General features: G+C 43.3%; 1 protein-coding gene across 2 annotated transcripts; it reads left to right on the top strand.

Annotated features, from left to right (window-relative positions):
• Positions 1-462: 462 nt before the first annotated feature.
• On the top strand, positions 463-5580 carry DDIT4L (DNA damage inducible transcript 4 like). Of its 2 annotated transcripts, none has more exons than XM_082237103.1 (3): positions 463-577; positions 1216-1357; positions 5028-5580. In XM_082237103.1, the coding sequence occupies exons 2-3, from the start codon at positions 1270-1272 to the stop codon at positions 5510-5512; spliced, it is 573 nt and encodes a 190-aa protein (XP_082093229.1). In that variant the 5' UTR covers positions 463-577; positions 1216-1269; the 3' UTR covers positions 5513-5580. The 2 variants fall into 2 exon arrangements, with proteins under 2 accessions (XP_082093229.1, XP_082093228.1); XM_082237102.1 differs by lacking the exon at positions 463-577 and adding an exon at positions 640-852.
• Positions 5581-27449: the final 21869 nt, after the last annotated feature.

Raw genomic sequence — 27449 nt, 5'->3', positions numbered from 1 at the left:
CTGAACTACCTCACTGGGATGTGATGAGGATTAGGAGGGGATTGTGGGGGCTGGTTGTGAAAACCACGTGTGTCCCTTTGAGCGATTTGGTGGGCTTTAAATGTAGCCATCAATAAACTAATAAACAAGTGGGCCTTCGGGAGCGGGGAGGGGGGAGGAGAGGAGAGGAAACGACCACTTGCTCCCATCACGTCACCCATTCACACGCACACGTGCGCAACCAGGTGAGCAGAAAAAAGCAAGGAGAGAAGCCGATCAAAACACTGCTGCGAGTCAAACATTGACAGAGAAGGATGGATGTGTGTGAGAGAGACAGAGAGAGAGAGAGGTCAGCTGACCGATGTTTTCCTCTCTCCCAAGTCTTTCTGACATTCAATCTGACCAGTCCAGTGATCAGCTCGCCTCCCCCCCCCCCGCGCGCGCCCCGCTCCACATCTCTTCTTTCACATGGGTGAACTGAGTTAAGAGGCTGTTTGCTCCTCTTCCCCCGACGCGCAACTCACCTTCACGCAGCCGCCAATGGCGAGAGAGATTCGCCTGCAAAGTTTGCCGCTGCCCCCAAAGACCTGCGGAGGAGGTGGAGCATTGGGCGGGGGTAGCAGAGAGATATATATTTAGATATCTGTATATATAAGTCGCTCTCGTAGTACGAGAGAGAGGGGAAGGGTGGGTGGTGTGGAACAACGGGTGGAAGTTTGCACTTATTTATTACTTTTTGTATACCTAGGTGGGTTGTTGTCGTGTTTCTTTTTTTTTACACGTTTTATTTAAAAACTGTGATTTCCAATGAAAGCTGAAGTTGCTTTTCTAGAAAATTAAAATTCCGTGCACTTTACTTGACATTTCCAGCAGGTAAGAGGAGCTGTTTGTCTTGGGGGCTGAATTAATGGATTGTGTTTACTGTTCTGCAATCTGCCTGTGAACTGCTCTCCCCTTTTTAAAAAAAACAACCACACAAATAAATTCTCTTGTTTTCTTTAAAAAAATAACTGTTTGATTTCACTCTCTTCCCCCCTCCCATCCCCCAGACTTTAAACTGCTAAACTGCTAATGGATTGTAAATAACACATAGATTGTTTTCTTCAAAACTTTGTGGTCTGATGCATATCAAATTTCTCCTGCTGCAGCTTTTCCAGTTTTGAGAATTGTGTGCTGCTATCTTTTTATTGTCTAACGGCCTGTCAATAAACTATATTTGCTTTTTTTTTTCTTCAGTTAACCCAGAGAGGTAAGCCCACCTCTTGGTGGCAAGAACAACTCTTCTTCAGAATGGTGGCATCCAGCAGCTTAAACATTAAAAATTCTGCATGTATCTCTGAACTGATACAGCAACGCTTTCAGCCAGCACCTGTGACTGGTGAGTGGGTTCAGATGCTGGTGGTTAATGCCACACTTACTAACTGAATGCAATCCAGGTTCCATTAGGCTGTGATGCAAGATCTGCAATTGTGCTTTTGGGCTTGCATGTATACACACAGAGAGGTGCTTAGGCTACAAGTCTTCTGCAATAATAATAATAATAATAATAATAATAATAATAATAATAATAATAATTCATGCAGTTTGTTGGTTTATGAACGACCCTAAAATTGAACTTGGTGTCAGCTAGTGTGAACAGCTGGACGATATAACACTTCCCCCCACACCCAATTTCAACTTCCAGAAAGATCAAAATGATGATGAGATTCACACTGAATTAAAATTGTTTGTGGATGCGTCATGGAAAATTATGCAAAATGTGTGTAGCATGTGTGGAATGGATCTCAGACTCTTCCTAAAGCCCTGAAGCTCTTCCTAAAGCCCTGAGGTTTGGTCATTCAACTGCATGTTAAGCAGCAAATCCTCCCCCCCCCCATTTAGCCTGCAAGAACTGAACAGTGTACTATTGTTAGGCCTTTGCAAAACATTGCGCAACACTCTTAGCAACTTTTCACTATGCTATGTGTGCTGTGCCCAAATTATCACGCCAAACAAAGTAGTTGGAGACAAATCACATTTTCATGGGGAAAGCATACTGTTTTCCTGATAGGAACATGGGAAGCTTCCTTATACTGAGGTCATTGGTCCAGCTAGTTCAGTATTATCTACACTGACTGGAGATTCCCTATCTGGCGTTGTTGGGGCTCAAACCTGTGGCCTTCTGTATGCAAAACAGATGCTCTACCACTGAGCTATAGCCTTGTGACAACTTTGAAGAAAAATAGTATCCACAAAGGACTGATGGACTTGTTAATTTTGTTTCAATAGGTTGCTTTCAATGCCTTTAGTGATTTTTCTCTCTTAATGCTAGAACTTCTGGTCATCTCATGAATCTGAAACAGACAAGAAGTACTTCTCTCCCCCCCCCCCAGGGCATGGTTACACAATGGAATTTGCTAGCACAAGATGGCTGTGAAATGGAATTTGATAAATTCATGGAGAATAAGGCTATCTGTGATTACTACAATGATGGTTATATCCCCTGAATAATAGTCACTGGCTGAGGAGCAATACTAGTGACTCATTGTGTTCATGTACTGCTTAGAATCATAAAATTGTAGAGTTGAAAGGGACCCTGAGGATCATTTAGTCCAATCCTCTGCAATGCAGGAATCTCAACTAAAGACAGACAGATGGGCATCCAACCTCTGCTTAAAAACCTCCAAGGAAAGAGAGTCCACCACCTTTCTAAGGAGTCTGTTCCACTGTCAAAGAGCTCTTACCATTAGAAGCTTCTGCCTGATGTTTAGTCGGAATCTCTTTTCTTGAAATTTGAATTCATTGGTTCAGGTCCTACCCTCCGGAGCAGGAGAAAACAAGCTTGCTCCATCTTCCATGTGACAATCTTTGAGATGTTTGAAGATGACTATCCTATCTCCTTTCAGTCTCTTCTTTTACAGGCTAAACATACCCAGCTCCTTCAACCATTCTTGGTGTCCAGACCTTGATGCCCTCCTCTATGCACATTCCAGCTTGTCAATATCCTTCTTAAACTAGAACTAGACACAGTACTCCAGGTGTGGTCTGACCAAGACAGTATAAAGTGGTACTATTACTTTCCTTGATTGGGACACCATGCTTCTGTTGATGCAGCCTAGAACAGCATTGCCCTTTTTGCTGCTGCATCACACTGTTGACTCATGTTAAGCTTGTGGTTAACTAAGATCCCTCAATCCTTCTCACATGTACTACTGGTAAGCCTGGTGTCCTACATCTTATATTTGTACATCTGGTTCTTCCTGCATAAGTACAGAACCTTATATTTCTCCCTGTTGAAAGTTGGGGCCCAAGTCTTCAATCTGTTAAGGTCATCTTTAATGCCAGTTCTGTCTTCTGTGGCACTTTGGCACCTGCACATTTGATGAGCACCCCCTCATTTCCTTCATCCAAGTCATTTATAAAGACTTTGAACAACAACAGGCCCAGGACAGAACCATGAGGTACCCCACTTGCCTCTTTTTCCAGAATGATGAGGAACCATTAGTGAGCACTTTGGTCAGCCAACCAGCTACAAATCCACCTTACTCATCCCACATTTTACCAGCTTCTTTGCAAGAATTTGCAAAAGACTTTATCAAAAGCCTTACTGAATTCAAGATACACTATGACCACAGCATGCCCCTGATCCACCCAGCTTGTTTGTAGACTTCCCAAAGCATCTGGTTGTCCACTGTGGGAGACATGATGCTTCCATTGGAAGCATGCTTCCATTGCAGACCATTGGACTGATCCAGGAGAGTTCACCATATAAACTGTTCTGAACACTAACCACAACCAATAGGCGACATCTGCAAACCAGCAACATGGCTGTGTTCACCAACTATGGTGAAAAATCGTACCTTTTTTTTTTTTTACACCAGCTGGGTATCATCTTTGATTTTTTTAGGGCTGGTCCTTGGAATGTGTTCTACCAAAAGAAAACTACACAAAATTTTGCAGAGAACCTTTAACCCAAGGACTGGAGAAGTTATTGCTTACCAAAATAATAATGCCAAGAAATTCATTTTCTAAGCACTATCTTTATCAGTATGCATCCTAATATGAAAGTCAAAATGAATAAGGACTAAATAAATGGTTGTGATTTTAGCAGAGCTATCAAACTAATTCAATAGTTTCCAGATGATTAGTATCTGTGTTATATTTGACATCTGCAGGCTAAGCACTTATTGGAAGTAAAAGAGCTACCACTCAGCCCTCTCTTGCAACACTACCTGAAATATTTCTAAAAGTTCCATCCCCTTTTAAAACTATCCTGACACAATCAAAATAGCCCCAAGAAAAACAAGCATGTTTACTGATGAAAACTAAACCTCCTCCTCACCAGCTTAGTGACCGGATAGAGCAACTGAAGCTTGCATCCCTAAATTTGCACATAAATATTAGCAATGTATTGACATATACCTTTTAGCAAAACTGAAGCATTCCTATAGGTGAGAAATAACTTTTCATCCAACTGGACTCAGCAAAATATTAATTCAAATTGATTTCAGCCTTACAGTTTTGCTTGCTATTCTCTTTGCCACATAAAAAGATGTGGTGAAAACTGTACCTAACTTTCATCCAACGTTTAATTTAGTGAGGTAAACAAGTTGCTTCGTGTGTGTCTGACAGCCTGCCCAAATGTAATCTATTAAGAAAAGCATGATTGGGTCACTTGCTTAGGAGTCTTGTATGTCATCTCTGTGTGTTTTTCTACTAACATCTTCTTCTGTTCCTTTTTAGTAAATAATCAAATGTTTGTTAGTGGCAAAAGGGCCATATCCTGATTGCAGTGCACTTCATGACTCTTCTGTTGTAACCACTTTGTCAAGGGAAAGGCAATTTGATAAACTGTTTATTTCTGCATGAAGTCAAAGTGGGGTTGCTTGTTGGCAGCAGATACAGTAGACCTAGCTGCTATTTTACATTAGCTTGGGGGGACAACAAACACACTATATATAATATGTGAAATCTTGGCTTGCTGTAATTATTTGATACTGCAGGTGGTGGCTGGCTGGCTTCTTGCCTGGTAACTGAGAATCTCTTTCCTCTTCTCCTATCCTTTACAGATTTTGACTACTGGGATTATGTAGTGCCCGAACCCAACTTTAATGAGATGGTATTTGAGGAACAGAAATGTCAGAGTCTAGTTAGAATGCTGGAGAGCTGCCTGTCTAAATCAAAACAGACTAAACTGCGTTGCTCTAAGGTTCTAGTCCCTGAGAAGCTAACCAGGAGGATAGCCCAAGATGTCTTGCGTCTCTCTTCCACCGAGCCTTGTGGCTTAAGGGGGTGTGTCATTCACGTCAACTTAGAAACAGGAAATGTGTGTAAAAAGCTGGATAAGATTGTCTATGACCCCACTGTCGTCCCTACTTTTGAACTGATGCTGGTGTTCAAACAGGGCTGCTGTTCATGGCCGAGTTTCAGGGATTTCTTCCCCAGAGCTTGCTTCACTTCTGGCATCAAACGTACTCTGATCCTGAGTCCTGGGTTTCGTCTGATTAAGAAAAAATTGTATTCCTTGATTGAAACAGTTGTTGAAGAATGCTAAATGCACACACACACAAAAACACCTGTTTTTAACAGTTTAAATAACTGAGCCTGAAACCCTTAGAAATATGATTTTTATTTTTTTAAAGAAGATTGCGACTTTTGCACAGATGCCCTCTATTTAGGCTAGCTAAACCTCAGTAAAGCTACTTGGTACTGGGTAGAATGAGAAGGAACACAGCTATTAATACTTGAAACATTCCTTGATCAGCACCAGAAAGTCCCAATAGCCAACATGATTGCTGCTTATTGCTAGCCGCTATACTAAATGTTCCCTGCTAACAATTTGGCATTCTTGACTCCTACCTTCCTTTTTTTAAAAAAAGAAAAAACTAAGTTCTCTAAATTCAGCTTCTTTAAGAAGAACTAGGGGAAGTTATCCTTTATAGCCTTCAAAGAACAAAAACAGCCGGCAGTGTCCTTTTGACATAAATACAGGAGTTGGGAACCTTTGGGTCTCCAGGTGTTACTGAACTACAAAGGTCACCATCCCTGCACATTGGCCATACAGGCTGGGGCTGATGGGAGTTGTAGTTCAGCAACTACTGTGTTAATAGGAACCATGCTTCCAAATGTTGTTTGTAGCACCAAACACAGAGGTAGAAAGTATTGGAAGGAGGTGGAACTAAAGTCTTTGTGGGGAACCTGTTCTTCAGCTGTTCCTGGGCTACAACGCCCATCATCCCTGGTCGTTGGCCACGCTGGTTGAGGCTGATGGAAACTGGAATCCAGCAACAACTGATGTGCTACAGATTCCCCATCCTGGAATGAAAAGTTAAAGCTTGGGTGGCAAAGCAACAGTAGCTTCAGTTTCATCCTGCTAGTATTTTGTGGGGGACTAACAAAAATTAGCATAGTTCTGTTCTTATGGGATCCTCGAGATGGAAGTGTTTGTGTTAAAATAGTTTCCCTAAAGTGTCAGTAACAACTGCACTATATTCCAACTGAAATGTGTATTTTGAATTTCTGGCTTTTGGCACTAAATGCTGCATTCTGGCTTTTGGCACTAAATGCTGCATTTATTTTTTCTCAGTCTCGTAGAAGTGCTGGTGGTGTCCATCAATACTCCTGACCTACCTCACATCTATTTCTGAAAAAAGAGGGGGGCTCCAGTACACAGTTGCCTTCCATTTTTGGTGTGAAAGAACACTTCATACGAGCACTTCTTGGGCTTCCCTTCAGTGGCGGTGATGCCTAAAACGATTGCTGGTTTTCAGGTGACTGCTTGATCATCTGAAAACCACAGCCGGTTGACTTTATTATGGTCCCACAAACGATTCATAGTTGACGGGTTCAGAAGGCTGCTTTGCCACAGACTGGGAGGAACACTTTGGTTCTCTTTCAGCAGGATATTTTTAAAAGGAGTACCCAATCTGATGTTCACTGTTGTTTCCCTCTTAGAGTTTCTTGGCTTAGCTAAGGGGAAATCTACATGGCCATGGGGTCAAGAGAGGCCTGCTGAAGATTTATTTTTTATTTTTGCTGACTTGCCACCCATGCGTACTCCAGACATGAGCCATCTATGATCCAAAGAGCAACATATATGTGTGTTTCCTAGTCTCCATAATCCTTTTGTCAAGGATGTTCCCCTACTTCAGCAGCATTAGGAAAATGTTCCTTATTAATTTTAAGGCTATGAAAGGCTTATTTCCCTTGAAAGTGCTAAGATGGAGGTCTTTCATCTTGGTCATGCCAAACCTTCAGCTTTTGTCTCTTGCCGAGGCTCCAGCTATTAAGTTGCCCATTACTGTCCTTTCAGAAACCCAGTAATCACATTGAGGGTGGAGGGGGTGAGGTTTGCCACTCTTTTAGCCCCCATTGAATGAAATTGGCTGCTTGTGTCAAGCAAAGGTATTGCACTGAATGTCTTTCTTTAATGCCTCTTGGCTTTAAACTCCTATAGCTCACAGCGCTGAGATTTAAGCACTGTTCATGCAGATGGGCCATGTTAACATACCAGTATTCGTGGCTTTCTTTGGAAAAAGCACTTCATGAGGGACCAGATCCTACCGTACATAAATATTGAGAAACAGGGATATTGAGAAAAGACTGTTGTAGTGGGAATAGTAGGCAGCATTGTCTAATGCCCCAGGAATTTTTGTTTCTGCGTCTGTGCTAGTTTAGCATTTTGCTAATATGCAATGAAAAAGGGGTGTGATCTTGGAAGCTTCTACAGGTGACACTCCTGATTTCCTTCAAATGCTATTATGGGGGGGGGGCAAACTTCTATGTACATGGCATATATTTCAGAAAGACTAATAGACTTGGGCGGTGAGTATTGCAGAGAAAGGGGTGTCTCTGTTGCCTGATAAGTTGCAGAACACTAAATTTTAAATAGCTGACATTGGAATAAAAATTGGCCCATTTCTCTATACCAGCTACTGAACTTCTGTCTTGTTGCTATTAGGACCATTGTAAACTCACGATGCACTTAAAACCGCTGTTAACCTTCTGGTGTTAAATGGCCGCCATTTGTACGGGTGGATGTTGCACTGATGCAGATGTCAGAATTGTTTTGAAGTTGCAAAATGTTTTTGGTTCTTGCATTGCCTTGTTGTTATGGTCTTAGCATTGATCTTAAAGTGTTGGTTCCTATGGAAGGAGATGTAAGTCTGTCTTATAAATAAAGGTATATTTTTAATTCTCAGATCTTGGGTTTTCATTTTTCTTTAGTCTCGAGAATAATTAAGGTGTCTGGCCTGTCACTTCAGGAAAAGGCCACCAAAATGTAGAAGGGGATGTAGCGTTGCAGAAAAGTTTTTTTCATAACACTAGAAACTGTGGACATTCAATGAAGCTGAACTTAGGACAGATAGACTATGGAATTCGCTCCCGCAGAGGCAGTGATGGCCACCAACTTGGGTGGCTTTAAAAGAGGATTAGACAAATTTATGGAGAAGAGGACTATCAGTGGCTACTGTCATGAAATTCTGCTCAATATTGATCCAGAGTAGATTCCAATGTATAGTTAGCAGAGTAAAAACTTTTAACATGTTCCAGGATTCCCAAAAAATAGATCAGAGGCAATTGCATTTCATACAACAGAGCTTTACTGCTACTGAAGGCAAATGAGCATAATGGTCACAGATCCAATACATCCAGGATTGGCACTGTCCATAAGAAATCCAGTTGCAGCGTACTTAACTTAAACTTACAATAACTTGTAGTAAGTCTAAACCTTAACATTATAGCATACTATGTACAGAACACCACACCAGAAGGAAAAGAGATAAAGTGAAACCCAGACTCCTTCTGGCCCTACAGTGGTACCTCGCAAGACGAATGCCTCGCAAGACAAAAAACTCGCTAGACGAAAGGGTTTTTTGTTTTTTGAGCTGCTTCGCAAGACAATTTTCCCTATGGGCTTGCTTCGCAAGACAGAAACGTCTTGCAAGTTTGTTTCCTTTTTCTTAACACCGTTAATACAGTTGCGACTTGACTTCGAGGAGCAACTCATAGAACGCGGTGTGGTAGCCTTTTTTGAGGTTTTTAAAGACTTTGGTGATTTTTGAAGCTTTTCCAAAACTTTCCCGACACCGTGCTTCACAAGACAAAAAAAATCGCAAGATGACAAAACTCGCGGAACGAATTAATTTCGTCTTGCGAGGCACCACTGTATTTTTATAGTCAGCATGATTTTGACAGAAGAGATAAGAGAACCAGTTTAAACCAGCTGTACAGTGGTACCTCTGGTTGCGAACGGGATCCATTCCAGAGTCCTGTTCGCAACATGAGCAGAATGCAAGCGGCATCTGTGTGTGCGCTGCGCATGCGCGTGACGTCATTTTGCGTGTCTGCGCATGAGCGAGCGGTGAAACCCAGAAGTAACCCTTTCCGCTACTTCCGGGTTGCGGTGGAACACAACCTGACAAAATGTATCATGAAGCAAACACAACACGAGGTATGACTGTACTCGGCTTCTCTAGAAGTATAACCCAAACATCATTAACCTTCTGCTTTCAGAACCCTCTAGAATTAAGTAGAATAGGAAAGATCTCTACACATCAGATCAATACTTTCTGCACCAAGAAAGGCAAACTGACAGCTACAAGGCATGGTGGCTATTCTCTGTCTCCACATATGGAGGCAGCAAGGCTTTCGAATTCCAGCTCCTGGGAAATCATGGGAGGAGAGACTTGTCTTGTGCTCATGTTCTGCTCCTTGGTTTCCCATAGACATCTGGTTGGCCACTGTGAGAACAGGATGCTGGACTAGATGGGTCATTATCCTGGTCCTGCTGACTATTCTTACATATGCTTCACCTTTTTGAAAAGCAGCATGGAGGTGGGAAAGAGGAGAGGAGAAATTCCGCATCTCAGAAATGCCCCATTCAATTCTTAAAATAGAGGGAGATCTGAATTCTTCAGATTGACGGAAATAAGCCTAACTAGCCTGTGTTTGACAAGGTGTATTTCTAGGTACAGAGTGAGCTCCCATTCATTAAAACATACAGTGCAAATTTTGACTGAGTGGCCATACGTTCTTTTGCACAAAATGGAAACTTCAAAACCACAGGTATGCCAAAGTTAAGCTTAAGCATACATTGATACTTAATTCTCCTCTCCGACGTGTTGTTAGACTCTGGAAAAATCATGCAACTTGTTTTGCATCCACTGTGGTCTTGGGGCTTGAGGATGGGAGCCTTTTATGACAAACTGCTTTGGAAATTGAGGGGATTTCTCAGAAACTCTGTGATGTGGCTTTGGAACTTGCAGAATAGCTGCTAATGTAGTTCTGTCCGAGTAGCAGCAGAGAAAGCTTAGTAAAATTGTATATACATATGCCAACCACAGTTTTCTCAGAAGCTAATGTGCTTTCCAACCTGTACTCTGCAAACAATACTTACACTAATAATAATAATAATAATAATAATAATAATAATAATAATAATAAATTTTATTTATACCCCGCCCTCCCCAGCCAAGACCGGGCTCAGGGCGGCTAACATTAGATATAAAACAGTTGATTAAGATACAACTTAAAAACAAGATTAAAATACAACATTAAAATGCAGCCTCATTTCAATACAAACTCAAATAAAAAACTTTTGGGGGATGAAAATGTCAAATCTTCACCAAGGATAGCTATTCAGACTGGTCCTACGTGGGCCAAAAAAAAGCCATGGAAGTCCCCAAATAGGAGTTCCATCACAGAAGGAAAAAGGAAAGAGGGGGAGGGGATCAAGTTGCTTCCAAGCCAGAGGCCAGGCGGAACAACTCTGTCTTACAGGCAGAGGAAGAAATCAGACACTTAAAACCGACTTGGGTCCCATTGGGACTCGTGGTGTGGAAGGCAATGTGCTTAATGGCTGGTGAAGACAGGTACAGCCAACTAGGTTTAGCTTTAATAAAAAAATTCCTTCCAGTAGCACCTTAAAGACCAACTAAGTTAGTTCTTGGTATGAGCTTTCGTGTGCATGCACACTTCTTCAGATACACTGAAACAGAAGTTGCCAGATCCTTCTATATAGTGAGAAGGTGGGGAGGGGTATTACTCAGAAGGGTGGTGGGAATGGGAGATTGGCAGATAGCTGAGATGAGCCTGTTGACGACTCTTAACGACTGCAATAGGTCTTACAGGAAAAGGCAAGGGGTGAGAAGGTGAAAAATGGCTTAGTCATGTATAATGAGATAAGAATCCAATGTCTTTGTTCAGACCAGGTCTCTCCATGGTTTTAAGTTTGCTGCCACATACACCCAGACAACACCATTACTGGCCCCAACAACATCACACATACCATCTCGGGACTATTTAATTGCTCATCGTCTAACATTGTATATGCCATCAAATGCCAACAGTGTCCTTCAGCTCTCTATATTGGACAAACAGGTCAAACCTTACGCCAAAGAATAAAAGGTAAAGGTAAAGGTACCCCTGCCCGAACGGGCCAGTCTTGCCAGACTCTGGGGTTTGTGCGCCCATCTCACATCTATTGGCCGGGGGCCAGCGCTGTCCGGAGACACTTCCGGGTCACGTGGCCAGCGTGACAATGCTGCTCTGGCGAGCCAGAGCCGCACACGGAACGCCGTTTACCTTCCCGCTGGTAAGCGGTACCTATTTATCTACTTGCCCCCGGGGGTGCTTTCGAACTGCTAGGTTGGCAGGCGCTGGGACCGAGCAGCGGGAGCGCACCCCGCCGCGGGGATTCGAACCGCCGACCTTTCGATCAGTAAGCCCTAGGCGCTGAGGCTTTAGCCCACAGCGCCACCCGCGTCCCTACGCCAAAGAATAAACGGACATAAATCTGACATCAAGAATCACAAAACAGAGAAACCAGTAGGAGAACACTTCAATCTCCCAGGACATTCTATACAAGATCTCAAAGTAGCTGTTTTACTACAAAGGAATTTCAGAAATAGACTGGAAAGAGAAGCTGCTGAATTGCAACTCATTACCAAACTTAAAACCATGGAGAGACCTGGTCTGAACAAAGACATTGGATTCTTATCTCATTATTCCTGGAAGGAATTTTTTTATTTTGACTATGGCAGACCAACACGGCTACCTATCTGTAACTAGTTTTAGCTTTGTTCCTATTAACAAGAGCAATGCTGAGCCTAAGGAGAAGGAAGCACACAGCCAGAACCAGCCTCTGGATTGGTTGTAAGTAAGGACTGACAGACAGTAAGAGCTGTTCAACAATGTAATGGTCTCCTTCGGGAGGTTGTGGACTCTGTTTCATTAGAGGTTTTTAAGCTGAGGATAGATGGCCATCTGTCCTGGATGCTTTAGCTGAGATTCCTGCATTGCAGGGGGTTGGACTAGATTAACCTTGGGGTCCCTTCCAACTCTACAGTTCTCTGATGCTATGATTCTATGAAGAAAGCACAGGTGGTTTTGGAGGAATCAAGACCGAGGTTGGTGGAGCAGTGCTCCATTTGCTGTAATGGCCCAGTCTTCACTGCTCAAGGTCCTCCACCTTCTAATGGAATTACACTGTTCTGAAAGCAACTCTGGGAAGAACTGCATACTTGTAGGAGTGATATTGCAAGGTGAGGGTCATCAGTACACTGGAAACATTAACATGGAGCGAGGGTGGTTGGGGCCTGAGTAACAAGTATCTTTTGAGCTTTTACGTTGCATGGAAGTTTCCTTGATAGGCAAGGCTTGTTCTTAAGTTTGCTCTTAAGCACTTTGGGCTAAACAAGCTTCCTAGGCCTGGAATAAGGAGTACACATCTCAGGGTACACAGAGATCTGAACGAAGAGCTTCCTGTTTGCTGAGACATGCTTGAACATTTTTTCTGTGTAGAACACCCTCACATCTAGTCCTTTCCAAAATAAGCACTTGGATTCTTAAGACTCTTAATACATCCCCCTCATGCTTATTTTGGTTTTCAAAAGATGTTTACTTGCAGAAGCGACTTTCCCACCAACGAGGCAGCCCTTCTCCAACTGAAATCAACCGACCCAACTCCCCATTGATGGTGTCATTTATTTTGTTTTCCTAGAGCACAATCTTCCCCAGAAGAAGAATTCAGTGAAACTTAAAAGGCTGCACACTTGCAAGAAGATGCAGATGTGAAAAGCACAACTCGAGGATTAATTGGGGAACAGAAGGGTTGTTGCTTCAACCATTTCTGACAGGCTCTTGTGCAGTCAAAGTTTCAGAGGTTGCATTCATCTTTATAGTTAGGCAGCAATGAATCAAATTCTATCCCACACTTTTCTGTGCATGGAAGAAGCTTGAACCTTATTTATAAGTTGATTTACTTTATTCCCTTTTCCTATACAGTTGTCTTTTCCCCATCCTTAAAGTTATTCTGTGGTTTATCACACTGGATTCCAGCAACATGAGACAGAAAGCCATTCCCTCTGGACTATGAGCACTGTAGTTTACTCCTCACAGAGAGAACAATTCCCAGCAGCTCTTAAACCACAGTGCCTGGAATTCTCTGCTCTGAAGGAAATGATATGCTCCAAAGGTATAGTGTGTACACAGCTTTAGTAATCAAAGTCAAAAGCAGATATAAGTGCCTGTAAAAGGGCTGAAACAAAACCCTTTAACAGGGCTGAATAAAATTAGATCTGTATGTAGTTTTTCTCCCTTGCAAAGCATCCTTCAGAGGGCAATTTTGAGGGAGTAGGGTGTTAGAATTGCTGCTCCGTGACTGCAGTCATAGGATTGTTGTCTATCCCCAGGAGGGAGGGAACATGCCAGTCGGGCATGTGTCTCTGCCAGGGTCCTACTCAAGTGTAGGACAAGCTCCTGACAAAGGGTGCTTCATCTTTTCCTTACCAACCTGCTTTTTTGTTTTTACCCCTGAACCCCCCCCCCCGCCCCACAAGCTCATTTTCTCCACATGGTATTCTGAAGTATGCTGGTGGAAAGAAGTTCAGGGGAGGTCAGGATACCAAGGAAAAGGGTTCAGCACTCCCTCCACTTCAAGTAACCCATGCTGAGGTTGCTTCTCAAAGGAAAAGCAGTTGCAGAGTTGACATGACATCTGGCTCCATCAGTGCAATTTTAGCTTGTTCCTGAACGCTTTTAGCTTGTTTGCTTTGGGTATTCAGAATGCTGTGCTCTTGTTGTTGTTCTTGTTGTTCACAAGACATTAAGCACTTTTGAGGCATCTTCCCTTGATGGTGGGTGACATCAAGGTTGGACATCAAAGTAATGGCTGATGATGACACAGACTAGACCACATACTGTGGAGTGCAAGAGACTCCAGGGGTGTCTGCACTTACCCATGATTTGGCTTCCAGTGAAGGCCAATGGAGACTGTGGTGTCTTTAGGATATAAGGTTTTATTTACACATACATACAACCAGTGCTTTTAAAAAAAATGTTTAGGGGTACTCTCATTTTCCTACTCATATTGAAATACTGCCCCTCAATGAGGCCAAACTTAGATTCACAAAATGTTTAGGGGTATGCATACCCCTGCATCCCCCCAGAAAAAAAGCACTGCATACAACCTGAGTGTAAAATGGAGGGATTCACAGGATTAGCACACAAACAGCTCTTGCCCTCCTCGTTTGGTTTCCTGGGAGCCCCAAACTACACCTCTTGGGTTCAGCACAGAGCAAGACATGCCTCTGTGTCCCCAGCTTCTTGCATCAGTCAAAACACACAAATTCTCTCTCCCTCTCTCTTGGCCTATTGTTTCCCATCTTAGGATGTCTTGGCACCCAGGAGATGATGTGGAGAAAGGTCCACTTATTTGTCTCCATGACACTCTCTTTGGGCATCTACATGGCACTACTTAACGGGCCAGCCAAGGCCATTACCTTAACAAGGGAACTGCTTGGGCTGGTTTCTTCTCATAGTTTCTAACCTCACATGCACAGAATCATAGATTTGGAAGGGACCTATGGGTATCATCCAGACTGACACACACACACACCCCACATACACACACACCCTGTAATAGTAGATACTACATATGCCTCATACAAGGAAGAAGGTAAACAAAACAAAAGCAAAACCTCCAAGCTGTGAAGCAATGAGTTAAAAAGGAATGTTTGAAAGTAGAAGTGCCAAACCAGTACCACTGTTATACTTGCTTTTCCTAATCTTATTATGTAGCACCCTGCTTGTGGTTAACGCTTAGCTGGAATGAAATATTCAACGCAGCAACAGAGAAATTAAAATAATAATTTATTTGTCAGACAAATAAATAAGAGGCACAGTGGTATATGGTTACCAAGCTCTGGCCTGGCCTCCTGCCATTATGGCCAGCACTTATATTCCCTTAATCCAGCCCCCTTATATTCCCTTAATCCAGCCCCCTAAACAAATGTCTGACAACTAATATATCAGGGCTGCTTGAATGGCGTCTCTTGTCTGGCAAGGGGGGCTAGACTGGTGGCTGACTTAATTTCAAAATACAACTCTTACAACTATATGAAATCTAGCATTTCTTAAATCCTTTGCATAATTACATTTAAGACAATATATTTAATACATAACATAGGTAGCCTTTTAAAAGGATAAACTTCCTCAAAGTAAAAGGAAGGAACAGTTTACAGCCTCAAAATAAAATAGGAGAAAAAGCCTCTTCCCCTTTTTACACTCTCCCCCCTTCTCCAGCCAGTTGCTTTTCCCATGTGCCCTTGGCCTTTTGTCCTGTGGCTCAAGTTTAACGGTTTTATTATGTTTGGTCTCTGCCCTTTTTATCTTCTGTAACATGTAGGGTCAGTGTCCTCACTCTCAGTCTGTAATTCCAGCTTTTACGACTTTGAGAATTGTTTTCTGCTATCAATCAAGGGGCCCCTTGTCTAGGAGGAAAACATTACCAAGGTTCTGTGAGCTGCTGGTCTTCTGCCTGGCATGAAACTTTTGAAAATCTTTAAGCTCTCTCTTTAATATACAAGTCCTGATCAAACATTAATAAAATGCAGGCTTATGCCTGATGCCTCAATTATTTGATAGGAATTGCAGCAGTGTAGGATAATCACAGCATTTTTTTGCCTTTATGTATCAAACCATTACGAGCTCCACATGACATCTATTAGGTTCTTTTTCACCCTAAGCAAACAGAATATTTGATGTCGGCTAACTACAGATTCTCTCCCCCCCCCCTAATCTGAATCAATGTGATGAGATTAACATCATTTTTTTAAAAAAAGAGTGCAAAAGTAATAAAGTTGCATAATCAGGTATCTGTAGGGGGGATAACATTTCAGTTTGTTGGAACCATTTATAACTTTAAATGTCCTATTTGCATAGCTTGTAGCAACGAAAATGATGCTTAGTCCTGATTCAACATTAGTTTTGTTTTCACTTAACAAAACAAATATATCTCTTTGAATGATTAAATCCAAAAATATATTGAACACTGGGCTTAGCTCTTTTTCTCTCTGCCTTTGCATACTGGGATTAAGCTGCACCTTCCCAGTTTGGAAAGAATCCTTTGGAGCTCTTACAGGAATGATTTGGTGTTTGTTTGTTTGCTTGTTTGTTTGCTTTTCTAAACCACTTAATATTGAACCAATGTCCTATTAAATGTCCCATTTTAAAACTTTTACCCCATTGTTCAGTTCAGATGAAAAGTCAAAATAGCTGACAAAAGAAGCAGAAATACAACATGCAATATTAAAATTGCAAATTGCTGCTGCAACAACAACATGGGGCATTCATTAGCAGCAGCAAAGGAAGTGTTGCATTTACCTGCAAAATTCAGCCACTTCACTATTCACACCTAACTTCAGATAATTTATGAACACACTGCTGAATCTTAAATACTAGATGCAAGGACAAGAATGTGGAATGATATCATGCAGAAAGCAAGCAAAATGTCTGCATTGTAAATTAACAAGAATTGACAGCGACAGGCTTTAAACCTACCCTTTAATCTTCTCATAACCTCTTCTTGTAAACTAAAGAAAATGCTGCCTTAAAAAAAAGAAAACTTCCAGAAATGCTGGCAGGATCCCACCCCACGTCTCCCTTGAAACCAAGGCAGAAAGTAGTAAACAACCCATTCATCATTGGGTGCTGTGAAGTGCTGAGAGGTGTGAGATTCAGCAACAGGGACATGATAAATTGTCCCGAGCCCCTCATGCTTCTCCACTGCAAAAATATATTTTAAAAATTTGCAAGCTGATAGTCACATTTAGTCCCTCCGCATGGCAGATTAGCAGCAAAGGGCAGGATTACAAAGATACATGGGTAGTGCTGCGGTCCAAACCACCGAGCCTCTTGGACTTGCCGATCAGAAGGTTGGTGGTTTGAATCCCTGCGGCGGCATGAGCTCCCAGGGATCCCAGCTCCTGCCAACCTAGCAGTTTGAAAGCATGCCAGTGCAAGTAGATAAATAGGTACAGCTGTGGTTGAAAGGTAAACAGTGTTTCTGTGCGCTCTGGTTTCCATCACGGTGTTCCATTGCGCCAGAAGCAGTTTAGTCATAGTCATGGCATAGGATTTGGTTCCCCAGAAGTACTCATGCCCCACAATACCCATGCCCAGGAAAAGAGTATTTGCCTTTGGACATGCTGAACCAGAAGTTTGTTAAGTGCTCAGTGTTGTGCTTAAGAATAATTCTGTTGTATTATTCGTGTGGCATTTCTCGGTAGATCATTAAAAAAATTCCCAGAGTCATCAGAGTGCAGGGCACTGACAGGTTTTGGACACTTAGTCAATGTTTTTGTTCATTAGCTCCACTGGCAACTTCAGAATACCTCTGACACAGGCAGTCATTGTTCTGCATTAACTCTGCAGAGAAGGTGAGGGGAGTATTTATTTTGTTTGCTTGCAGGCTTGGTATGCCAATCTTGCTCTCACTGTAGTGAGCAAAAAAGAAAAGAAAAAAATCATGCTGGTATATTATTTATTTTGGGCATAATCCAGCCAAGGGTAAGCAGTTTTGAAACCCATGTATATTTATTTATTCATGGCAACTGTTTTAAACTAATGTTCTCTGGGAGACTTACACTAAAAACATTTTTAAAAAAAAATTAAAAACCCCCAAACCATTTAAATGCAAATTTATTGATCTCAATAAAAGAGGAATCAGCATGTGGTTCATCTCGTGAGGGCCATGGAAGGTGTGCACCCACCAACAATTCTTTTTGCTTAACTGTTGTCATGGACTGGCTGGCTGCAGAGAAGTGGTGGAAGGCCCTAGTCAGGGAATCCCCTAGGGCAGTGTTCCCCAACCTTGGGCCTCCAGCTGTTTTTGGACTACAATTCCCATCATCCTTGACCACTGGTCTTGCTAGCGAGGGATGATGGGAGTTGTAGTCCCAAAACAGCTGGAGGCCCAAGGTTGGGGAACACTGCCCTAGGGAACCCCCAGGGGAGGAAGGCTCAGAGCCAGGGGGATTGGTGCTGGGACAGTGATGAGTGCTCAGAGAGAGAAGGAGCAGACTGGGAGGAGGAGGTGTCAGCAGCAAGAGAGGCAACAGGGTTTAGTGAGCAGGAACAGTCCATGGCAGAGTGCAGTTCAGATTTGGAGGCTGAAGCAGAGGGTGGAGAGAAGTGAGGTGAAGAATCTAGGGAGTCCCCCTCCTGCTCCCTTCGCTCCCTTCGCTCCTCCCCCCCCCCCCCGGTCTTCAGGAACACACAGAGAAATGAAAAGAACAGAACAGAAATTAGTTGTGCACAGGCACAGCTTGAGGCGGCATGGGAAAAACCCTGGAGAGAAGGAGCCTTAGAGAGGGGTGGGAAGGACCTTCAGTCCTCGCAACTGCTTTATTGGGGCAAGACCTCCTTGGAAGACTTGCTGAAACCACTAGGCCGGAGTTCTATGGTTTGTTTCATTGAATAGAGATTTAACTTCACTGGCCTCAGGTGATTTGTTGTTTTTGTTGCTGACCTTTGCCTGACTCAAGCCCTGGCAGCCGTGCTGGCCAGCCAGGAGCATCACTACAACTGCACAGCTGTCATGCAGCTTAGAAGTATCAGCAGCTTTGGAGCGGCATCTCAAGGCTCCACCAAAGCCTTTTTATGTTTGTGACATGGATTTGTGTGTGTGCACGCGCGCTTGTGGCAGTCATTCCAGGCAACATCCTATGAATACCAAGTGTTCCACTTGAGCTGGCCCTCACTGAACAAGATCACCTGTTTTCATCTGACAAATGTTTTAATGCATCTCGGCAGCTTTGTTTGCAACCTTAAGGCCAAACTCAATTCACTTTCAATGATTCGGAGGGCACTGTTTCCGATTGCTTTAATTTGTCTTCCCATTTCTTTACTTATTCTTTAGCCCGAGGAGCAGCCAAAGGCATCCAGGAAATACAAAATCAGCTCACGGTTCTTTGGCGTATCCGACACCTATCATTGCTGAATGCAGCTGCCTCAGCAATCCTTTACGCCAGGCTTTGCCAAGCTGGTGCCCTACAGGGGTTTTGAACTACAGCTAGGAGCTGATGGGAATTGTAGTCCAAAACAGCGGGTGTGCACCAGGATGATGAAGGCTGTCCATAGAATTGCTGAGCTGGTTGCATTCAGCAGGGGTCAGCAGTGTACAACTGGCAAAGTGGCTGACATATTCTCTATCAGCACAGAACAGAAAGGGAGGAGAAAACATGATAACTGATTATTTGATTGTTGTTAGCCACCCTGAGCCCGGCTTCGGCTGGGGAGGGCGGGATATAAATAAAATTTATTATTATCATTATTATTATTATAATTCAGAAAACTGTTCAAACTGCCCACCATGGAATAACAACACCCACATTGCAGCCCGTGTAGCCAATAAACTCACAGCAATGAGGATACGTTTCCAGAGCACAACTTTGCATTGCTACACACAACCAGCATGCAACACCCAGCACCCTGCATCACCCCAGTCTATCGGTCCCTGTGGCATAGGCAGCAATGGCCCTGCTTCTTCCAGTCTTTGGGCATCGCTCCAGGTAAAGGTTTGATTCCCCTGTTGCTGCTCCTGAGCACAATTTTGGAGGGAAAGTAGGAAAGCCTGTGCAACACAACACAGCACCTAAACAGTCCCTCCCTGGGCAGGAGGTACGCCCAGTCCTTCAGAGACAAAGGGTCCAGAAGACTCACTTAGAGAGGGAAGGGCCCTTTTGCAATGCAGCCCAGGTCACACAACTAGAGAAGTCGCAGAAAGTACTGGTAGCAGCCGCATCTAGTGGTTCACTGCACGGAGTGGAAAAGCAGGAGGCGTGTGTTTGGTTCCAGCAGGGGCTCAAAACTCATACCTTCTGCTCTGACACACAACTTTTTGCGCACCTGGCCCCAAAATCATCATGTCAGGTACAAAAGAAAGGGAGTTCCCAGGAATCAAACTCATTGTCTGGAACTGGCAGGGCTCTGAAGAGTGTGTGGCAGGGGACCAGGGAGGGACCCAGAAGAGATCCAAATGGACCTTGGTCCTTAGGAGTTGGATCCCATGCTCAGTATTATTGACACTGACTGGCTGCAGCTCTCCAGAGTTTCAAGCACATTTCTCTTCCAGCTCTACCTGGAGACACTGGGGATCAAACCCGTGACCTTCTGTATTCAAGGCAGGTGCTCTACCACTGAGCTATGGCCCTACCCCCAAAGGTCTGCTTAAGTGCAACCCTCCATTGAAGACCTGTCTAATCCAATTTCGCTTTAACAAAATAAAGAACCATAAGGAGGGAGAGCAGGGACCTTGAAGTTGCCCAGCAACAATAAGCCAACAATCTGGGTAGCAGATGGAGCAGACACGTAGATAACCTGGTCGCAGTCCTCTGCACCAGGATGAGATTTCTATTTACAGGATGAGATTTCTATTTAAATTATAGCCCTTATTTTGAAGTTTGCATTGCTACAAATAAATTAGCACCTGCAAGCGTGCCCCCTGACCTCGGCCCATCTTTTTTGGTGGCCGCTGTGGGTTAAACCACAGAGCCTAGGACTTGCCGATCAGAAGGTCGGCAGTTCGAATCCCCGCAACGGGGTGAGCTCCTGTTGCTTGGTCCCTGCTCCTGCCAACCTAGCAGTTCAAAAGCATGTCAAAAGTGCAAGTAGATAAATAGGTACCGCTCTGGCAGGAAGGTAAACGGCGTTTCCATGCGCTGCTCTGGTTTGCCAGAAGCGGCTTAGTCATGCTGGCCACATGACTCGGAAGCTGTACGCCGGCTCCCTCGGCTAATAAAGCGAGATGGGCGCCGCAACCCCAGAGTCGGTCACGACTGGACCTAATGGTCAGGAGTCCCTTTACCTTTAAGCAGCCACCTTACCAACAAACCAGCATCCCAGCCAACAGGCATCACTGTCCCACTGCTCCTCCCTCACCATCGTCCAACATTTATCCCTCACTCTCCTTCCACTTCTGCCGATTTGCCACCCCCTAGTGCGTCCTGGGAGGTCCGTCTTCTCACAGTCATAGAATCATAGAATCATAGAGTTGGAAGAGGCCACAAGGGCCTCACGGACTGTAGCTCCGTGAGGTGAGACTTCAACTACAAGCTTAACAAACGAAGAAGAAGAGTTTGGATTTGATATCCCGCTTTATCACTACCCTAGGGAGTCTCAAAGCGGCTAACATTCTCCTTTCCCTTCCTCCCCCACAACAAGTCCAGGAAACCTGAGTGAGCGGGTTAAGGAGCCCCCTGGCCTTGAGCCCATCACACTGCCTGCCACCTTCTGAATGTCACCCTGAGCTCGTATTAGGGGGTTGGAAATGGATCTCTTACCTGCCACCCCCTAGCGACCAAGAAGCAACACATGGGACAATGCCAAAGTCTTCGCAGAACAGCATCTGGGCTGGAGGAGGTCCCGAAAGGGAAAACTATATTGTGTGATGCTTCCAACTACTCACCCGAGCACCAGCTAGTGACTTGGCACACGCAGTAGGGTAGCCGTAGGTGCCGTGTCCCTTGTGGCACTGGCTCCATACTAGGAACATCGTCACCTGTTGCATAAACTATGTCACATATGTTTTGAGGCTACAGGAGCTTGTCTGCAGCAAATACATTGTCATTCACATACAGGCTTTCAGGCTGCTATCTCTCCCGACCCCCACCAGGAGATGCCAGGAATAGAATCTAGGGGAGCTGAGGGATAGCTCAGTCAGTAGAGTGTGAGACTCTTAATCTCAGGGTCGCGGGTTTGAGCCCCATGTTGGGCTAAAGTTTCCTGCATTGCATTGGACTGTGGTACCTTCCAGCTCTGTGATTCTATGACTTTCTGCGTGAAAAATAGATGCTTTACCACTCAGCTAAGGCCCTGTGTTAACTAGCCCAGTGCATAAATAGATCACCAAAATGTCTTGGGCCGGCCCTGGTTTTAAAGCTCTATTATACCACTTTAACCGTCATAGAGAATCCTGAGGACTGTAGCTCCGTGAGGTGAGACTTCAACTACAAGCTTAACAAACGAAGAAGAAGAGTTTGGATTTGATATCCTGCTTTATCACTACCCTAGGGAGTCTCAAAGTGGCTAACATTCTCCTTTCCCTTCCTCCCCCACAACAAGCACTGTGTGAGGTGAGTGGGGCTGAGAGACTTCAAAGAAGTGTGACTGGCCCAAGGTCACCCAGTATTGCATGTGGAGGAGCGGAGACGCGAACCCGGTTCCCCAGATTAGGAGTCTACCGCTCTTAACCACTACACCACACTGGCTCTCCAATGCTCAGGATTCTCTGCAACTGTTAAAGTGGTATAATAGTGCTATAACTGCATAGTGTAGATGTGACCACAGTTCGGAAGGGTGCTAAAGCTGGTTGTTGTGTTTTGGAGGGAATGTGCCATGCAGCAGTGTTCTTGCAGTGCTCACTTGCAGAGAAATAACTTCAGGACCGAATTTGGCTGGGACTGCAATGGGGGGTGAAGATAGTTTTTTAAAAAACAAAAACACATCCCCACACACCATTATATCTGTCCTGAGTAAACTCCACCCCTCCCACCTCCAAGGAGGTGTTTTAAATAATGAGGTGTGTGAAATGCATATACGTACATATGACCTCAACCCTTCAAGGATAGTTCCTGATGTTGAATGCGCCATTAAAACATTCTCTCCTCCTCAGCTATTTTAGAATTCCAAGCAGTTTCATAAGAGACATGAACCAGTAATTCCCTTTTGGCAATTATAGGGGCGGAACTACCGAAACTGTATAGAAATTTATTCATGTATGCAACTACAGCGGCAAGAATGTTATTTGCCCAAAAATGGAAAGAAGATGAAGTCCCGATGAAAGAAGAATGGATACAAAAACTTGTGGAATATGCAGAAATGGCGAAACTTACCAGAAAAATCAAGATAGCAAACATTTTATAAAAGAATGGAAATGGTTTATTGAATATTAACAAACAAACTGTAAACAGATAAGAACACTAGCAGGATTATTGTAATAACCTGCAGTTTTATAAGAGTATATATTTAAAGTAGATGAGTAAATGAATAAGTTAAGTTAATTTGGAATATGAAGGATATATAAGGAAGGAAGTCAAGTTTCAAAATGTTGAAATGACTGTAAAACTATTGAAATGTATATAATTGAAAAATATAAATAAATTGATAAAAAGAGATATGAACCAGTAGGCTGAATTATATCTTAGCTCAACTTTTGTCAGGGTTTGTGCATTGGTTAGAACAGACCTGCCGTGCAAGATCTGTGGCCCACCTTGCTAAATTCCGCCCACTTGACTTGTACATGTAGCCCAACAAAGCCTTGCCCTCATATCGAGGCTGTAAAATAGGAAGCTTTTCAAGTGTTTTTGGTAGGCTTCAACTCATGGTTGGTGAGTTGTTTGGCAAAGCAGGTCATGCATTAGTTTGGGCAGAGGAAAAGGACACAGGTCTGAATGTGAAGCGGCTTGGTGTGGTTAATGTTCATTGGATTGGTTAAGTTGTCTCCAGCCTAATCTAGTTGGGCTAGATACAGTGGTACCTCGGGTTACAGACACTTCAGGTTGCAGACACTTCAGGTTACAGGCTCTGCTAACCCAGAAATAATACCTCAGGTTAAGAACTTTGCTTCAGGATGAGAACAGAAATCGTGCGGTGGCAGCAGGAGGCCCCATTAGCTAAAGTGGTGCCTCGGGTTAAGAACAGTTTCAGGTTAAGAACGGACCTCCGGAACAAATTAAGTTCTTAACCCGAGGTACGACTGTACCAAGGGGCTGAAACACCTCTCTGGGCTGCAGATGGTGACAAATGGAAAAGGCAATTACAGGGTACATCCCTTAATGAATTTCATCCCCATGATCATGTTCACTTAATTGCAGCACCTCCAGCCTGAAAGCTATTTTGCAAAAACAAAATAGAAGCTAATTAAAACATATTACCTACTTTCCTCAGGAAAATGACTGCCTCAGCCTAACCAAGCTTTGGGGCACCGCTCTGCAGAAGTCCTCTTTGCCACCAGCAAGTGAGTAGCAGTTACAGTGTGTGTGTGTGTGTGTGTGTGTGTGTGTGTGTGTAAGTGTGTGTGTATCTGCACACCACTTTGAAGGAATGGGGGTGAGATATAAATGTAATATATAAATGGCAATAAATAAAGAGTATTGTGCTATCTGGGAGGCTTACTGTATTTCACCAGGCACAAGGTATTGTCCTTTTGAGTCTGGAGGAAATGTGAGAACTACAGTAGAAAGACTATTTTAATTTCTGCATTGCAAGGTGTTGGACTAGATGACCCGGGGACTCCTTCCAACTTACAATTCTATGAATCTATGATTTCCCCCCCAAAAAATTATTGGTTTTCACAATATTATAAACAGACAAACAAGCACACAAGACAAACAAACATAAACCATAGCCTTATTGAAAATTACACTTATTAACTTTGTTAAGTGACTTCCTCGCTTTCTCTTGGTTGAATTTCATTGCATGTCCTTTTAACGGTTTTCCAAATCCCAATTCTTATGAAATTTAACTTAAACATTAACATCCTTAAATCTTCACCTTATGGAATTAAACATATTAATTCATCACTTAACATAAATAAAATCCTAAGCCAATTACGGTAAGTATCTGCAAGCTATTTTCAATTAATTTAACTTAACAAATTTAACTAGATAATCATTAAATTTATTCCACTCTTCTTGATACTCCTCCTCCTCCTTCTGGTCGCGGACTCTTCCAGTTACGTTGGCTAGCTCTGAAAAATCCATCATCTTCATCTGCCATTCATCTGCCATATGAATCTATGATTTAAGGCTTCTGGATCCTCTGGAATGCCGTAAAGAAGAGGGTGGAAAGAGGATGGGGTGGGAGTCATGATAAGGAAAGGTCGTTATTGAGGGACATCTCTTATTTCTGGAGGGACAATGGGGAGGGATTTGGAGGTTAGAGAAAATTCGTGAGTTGCAAGATGTGCAGGAAGGCAATGGGGTGGCGTGGCGGCGGTTAACTTCAAATCTTCACATTCTAACCTCGTCTACCAACCTCAAGCCTATTTGATATTCACATTTGGCCGTGGTTTTCACTTAAATTAATGGCATCGGTTGCTGATTGGTATTAGGAATTCAGCCAAAGAATTGGCCTCTGTACTGCTTCATTCTCCCGGGCCAATCCAGTACAATACACTTTTAATTGTTCCACTCAGTAACCCTGAGAGGACAGGAAAAGCAATCACAGAGGGCTGGAAGAGTCAACAGTCTGCTCCTTCCAGAGTTATTGAGCTCATTTTATCTGCCCTAGGCAGAAAATACCCAGGAGACTAATCTCATTAAAGCAGGATTTCTCCAACCTTGGACTTGATATAGTTGTATTTTTCCAAGCCAAGATACTGTCGTGATGAGGAGACATGGGGCCACAATCCTACACATACCTCAGAGTAACCCCATTGAACTCAATGGGAATTGCTTCTGAGTTGGCTGTAAGTGGAGACAGTGCCACTTTGATCTCCCCAAAGGGCTCACATACAATGTTTGAACTTCTTTTCTTCTTTTCTTTCACATAGACTATTAAGTTAAGAACTACTACCGTTAGCTGGAAGACCGGGTCTCCAAAATCACCCCTCGCTTTCACAGGAAACAAATGACACTGGTAGAAAGAGGGGTAATTTTCTGTCCACGTTTAGTTCAGACTAGTGCAGGGGTTCTCAGACTTACTTACCTGCAGGGCCCACTTGAGACGACTGAAAAGTTCTGAGGTCCATCAGTCACAACATGGTTGTGCAGGGACAGAGCTAGTCCCAAAATGGTGGCAGATGGAGGCAGAGTGTGGCATAGTAAGATGGCAGTCACTAGCAGCATTTTCTACTGGTATCTAAACCATCTAAGGAAATGACTAAATTCTTTCCCAAAACATTTTCCCTGTAGCAAGGAGTTTCATAGTTCTTCCTTTCCATCACCTAAGTGCAGGCAAAGGCTCTGGAATTATAGTGACTCAGTGCTCTCATTTTAGGCAGAATGGGTTGACCCAGAGCCTCTAGAACTCTCTTATATTTTTCCCTTCCCATTCCTACATGCCTCTCAAAGTTTTTTTTATCCCATCTCCTATAATTTCTTCCTCCTCCCTTCACACTCAGCCCTTAACCCTCCAGCACTCCAGTTTCTTTCACACCTCCTCTTTGGTCCTTTTACATTCACTTCTGCAATGCTTTTCTGCTCTTATGCCCTTCCTTTCTATTCCCAGTTTGCTTGTTTGTTGTAAAAAAAAATTATTGCCCAATACCTATTAGCTTTTATCTCACTTTCTGATTTCCTTCACCACCTCCTCCAGCCCTTCTGTTCAGAGAAGGGAGTTCTTCCTCTCCTCAACCCAACCTATGCTGTATTTCTCTGCCTCCCAACCACCTTTACTCAGCAAGGAGTCCCTTGATTCCAGGGTATTAATCATCTTGAAATGTATTGATTATTTTAATGAACAATTTTTGATATTTTGAATGACTATGTTCTTATTAAACTGATTAATTCATTGTTGTTTGCTTTATTTGCATGTTCTTGTGTTTGATAGTATAGCGGTTGTAATGTTTGTTGTCTTTTGATGCTTTTATGATTATTGTGAGCCGATTTGAGCTCAGTGTTGGTTATTGGAAAAGCAGAATAAAAATGTCATATCAAATATTAAATCAAAATAAGGGTGGGGCAGGCAAGTGAGGAGGCCCTGGGCAGGTTGGGGCGCCAGCAACCACCTAAAACGGGGCCCAAGGCCCACCATTTGAGAAGCACCGCGTTATATATATTGTCTGTACTGCTGTGACCTACACGAAGAACTGTGTCCCTGTGAAAAGTTCAGACAGTGCTTTGGGGACTCCTAGTGTTCACTACATGGAATGTCACATCATAAACCAAAACTCACCACCTTAAAATCAAAAGCAGCAAAAGAGGAATCATTTTATTAGGAGGACGAAGGAAAGGTTGAAAAATAGTGGTCAAACTTTTGAGTAAGCTCACTGTTTTGCTTGGGGGGATTCCCCCCTGAATGGACTAACATGGCTGGATGATTTATATTGTGGTTTTATGTTGTGAACCACCCTGAGACCTGCGGGTATAGGGCGGTATACAAATTCAGTGGATAAGATCAACAACAACAGCTCTATAGACCTTAAGGGGAAGGGCCACAGTTCAGTAGCAGAGTGTCTATTTTTCCAAGTATCTCTTTATCATATCCTC

The sequence above is a fragment of the Podarcis vaucheri genome, assembly GCF_965113315.1.
Source record: "Podarcis vaucheri genome assembly, chromosome: 9".
Classification (NCBI taxonomy): domain Eukaryota; kingdom Metazoa; phylum Chordata; class Lepidosauria; order Squamata; family Lacertidae; genus Podarcis; species Podarcis vaucheri.
Note: the sequence above shows the minus strand (reverse complement) of the source record. Positions and strands in the feature narration are given on the sequence as shown.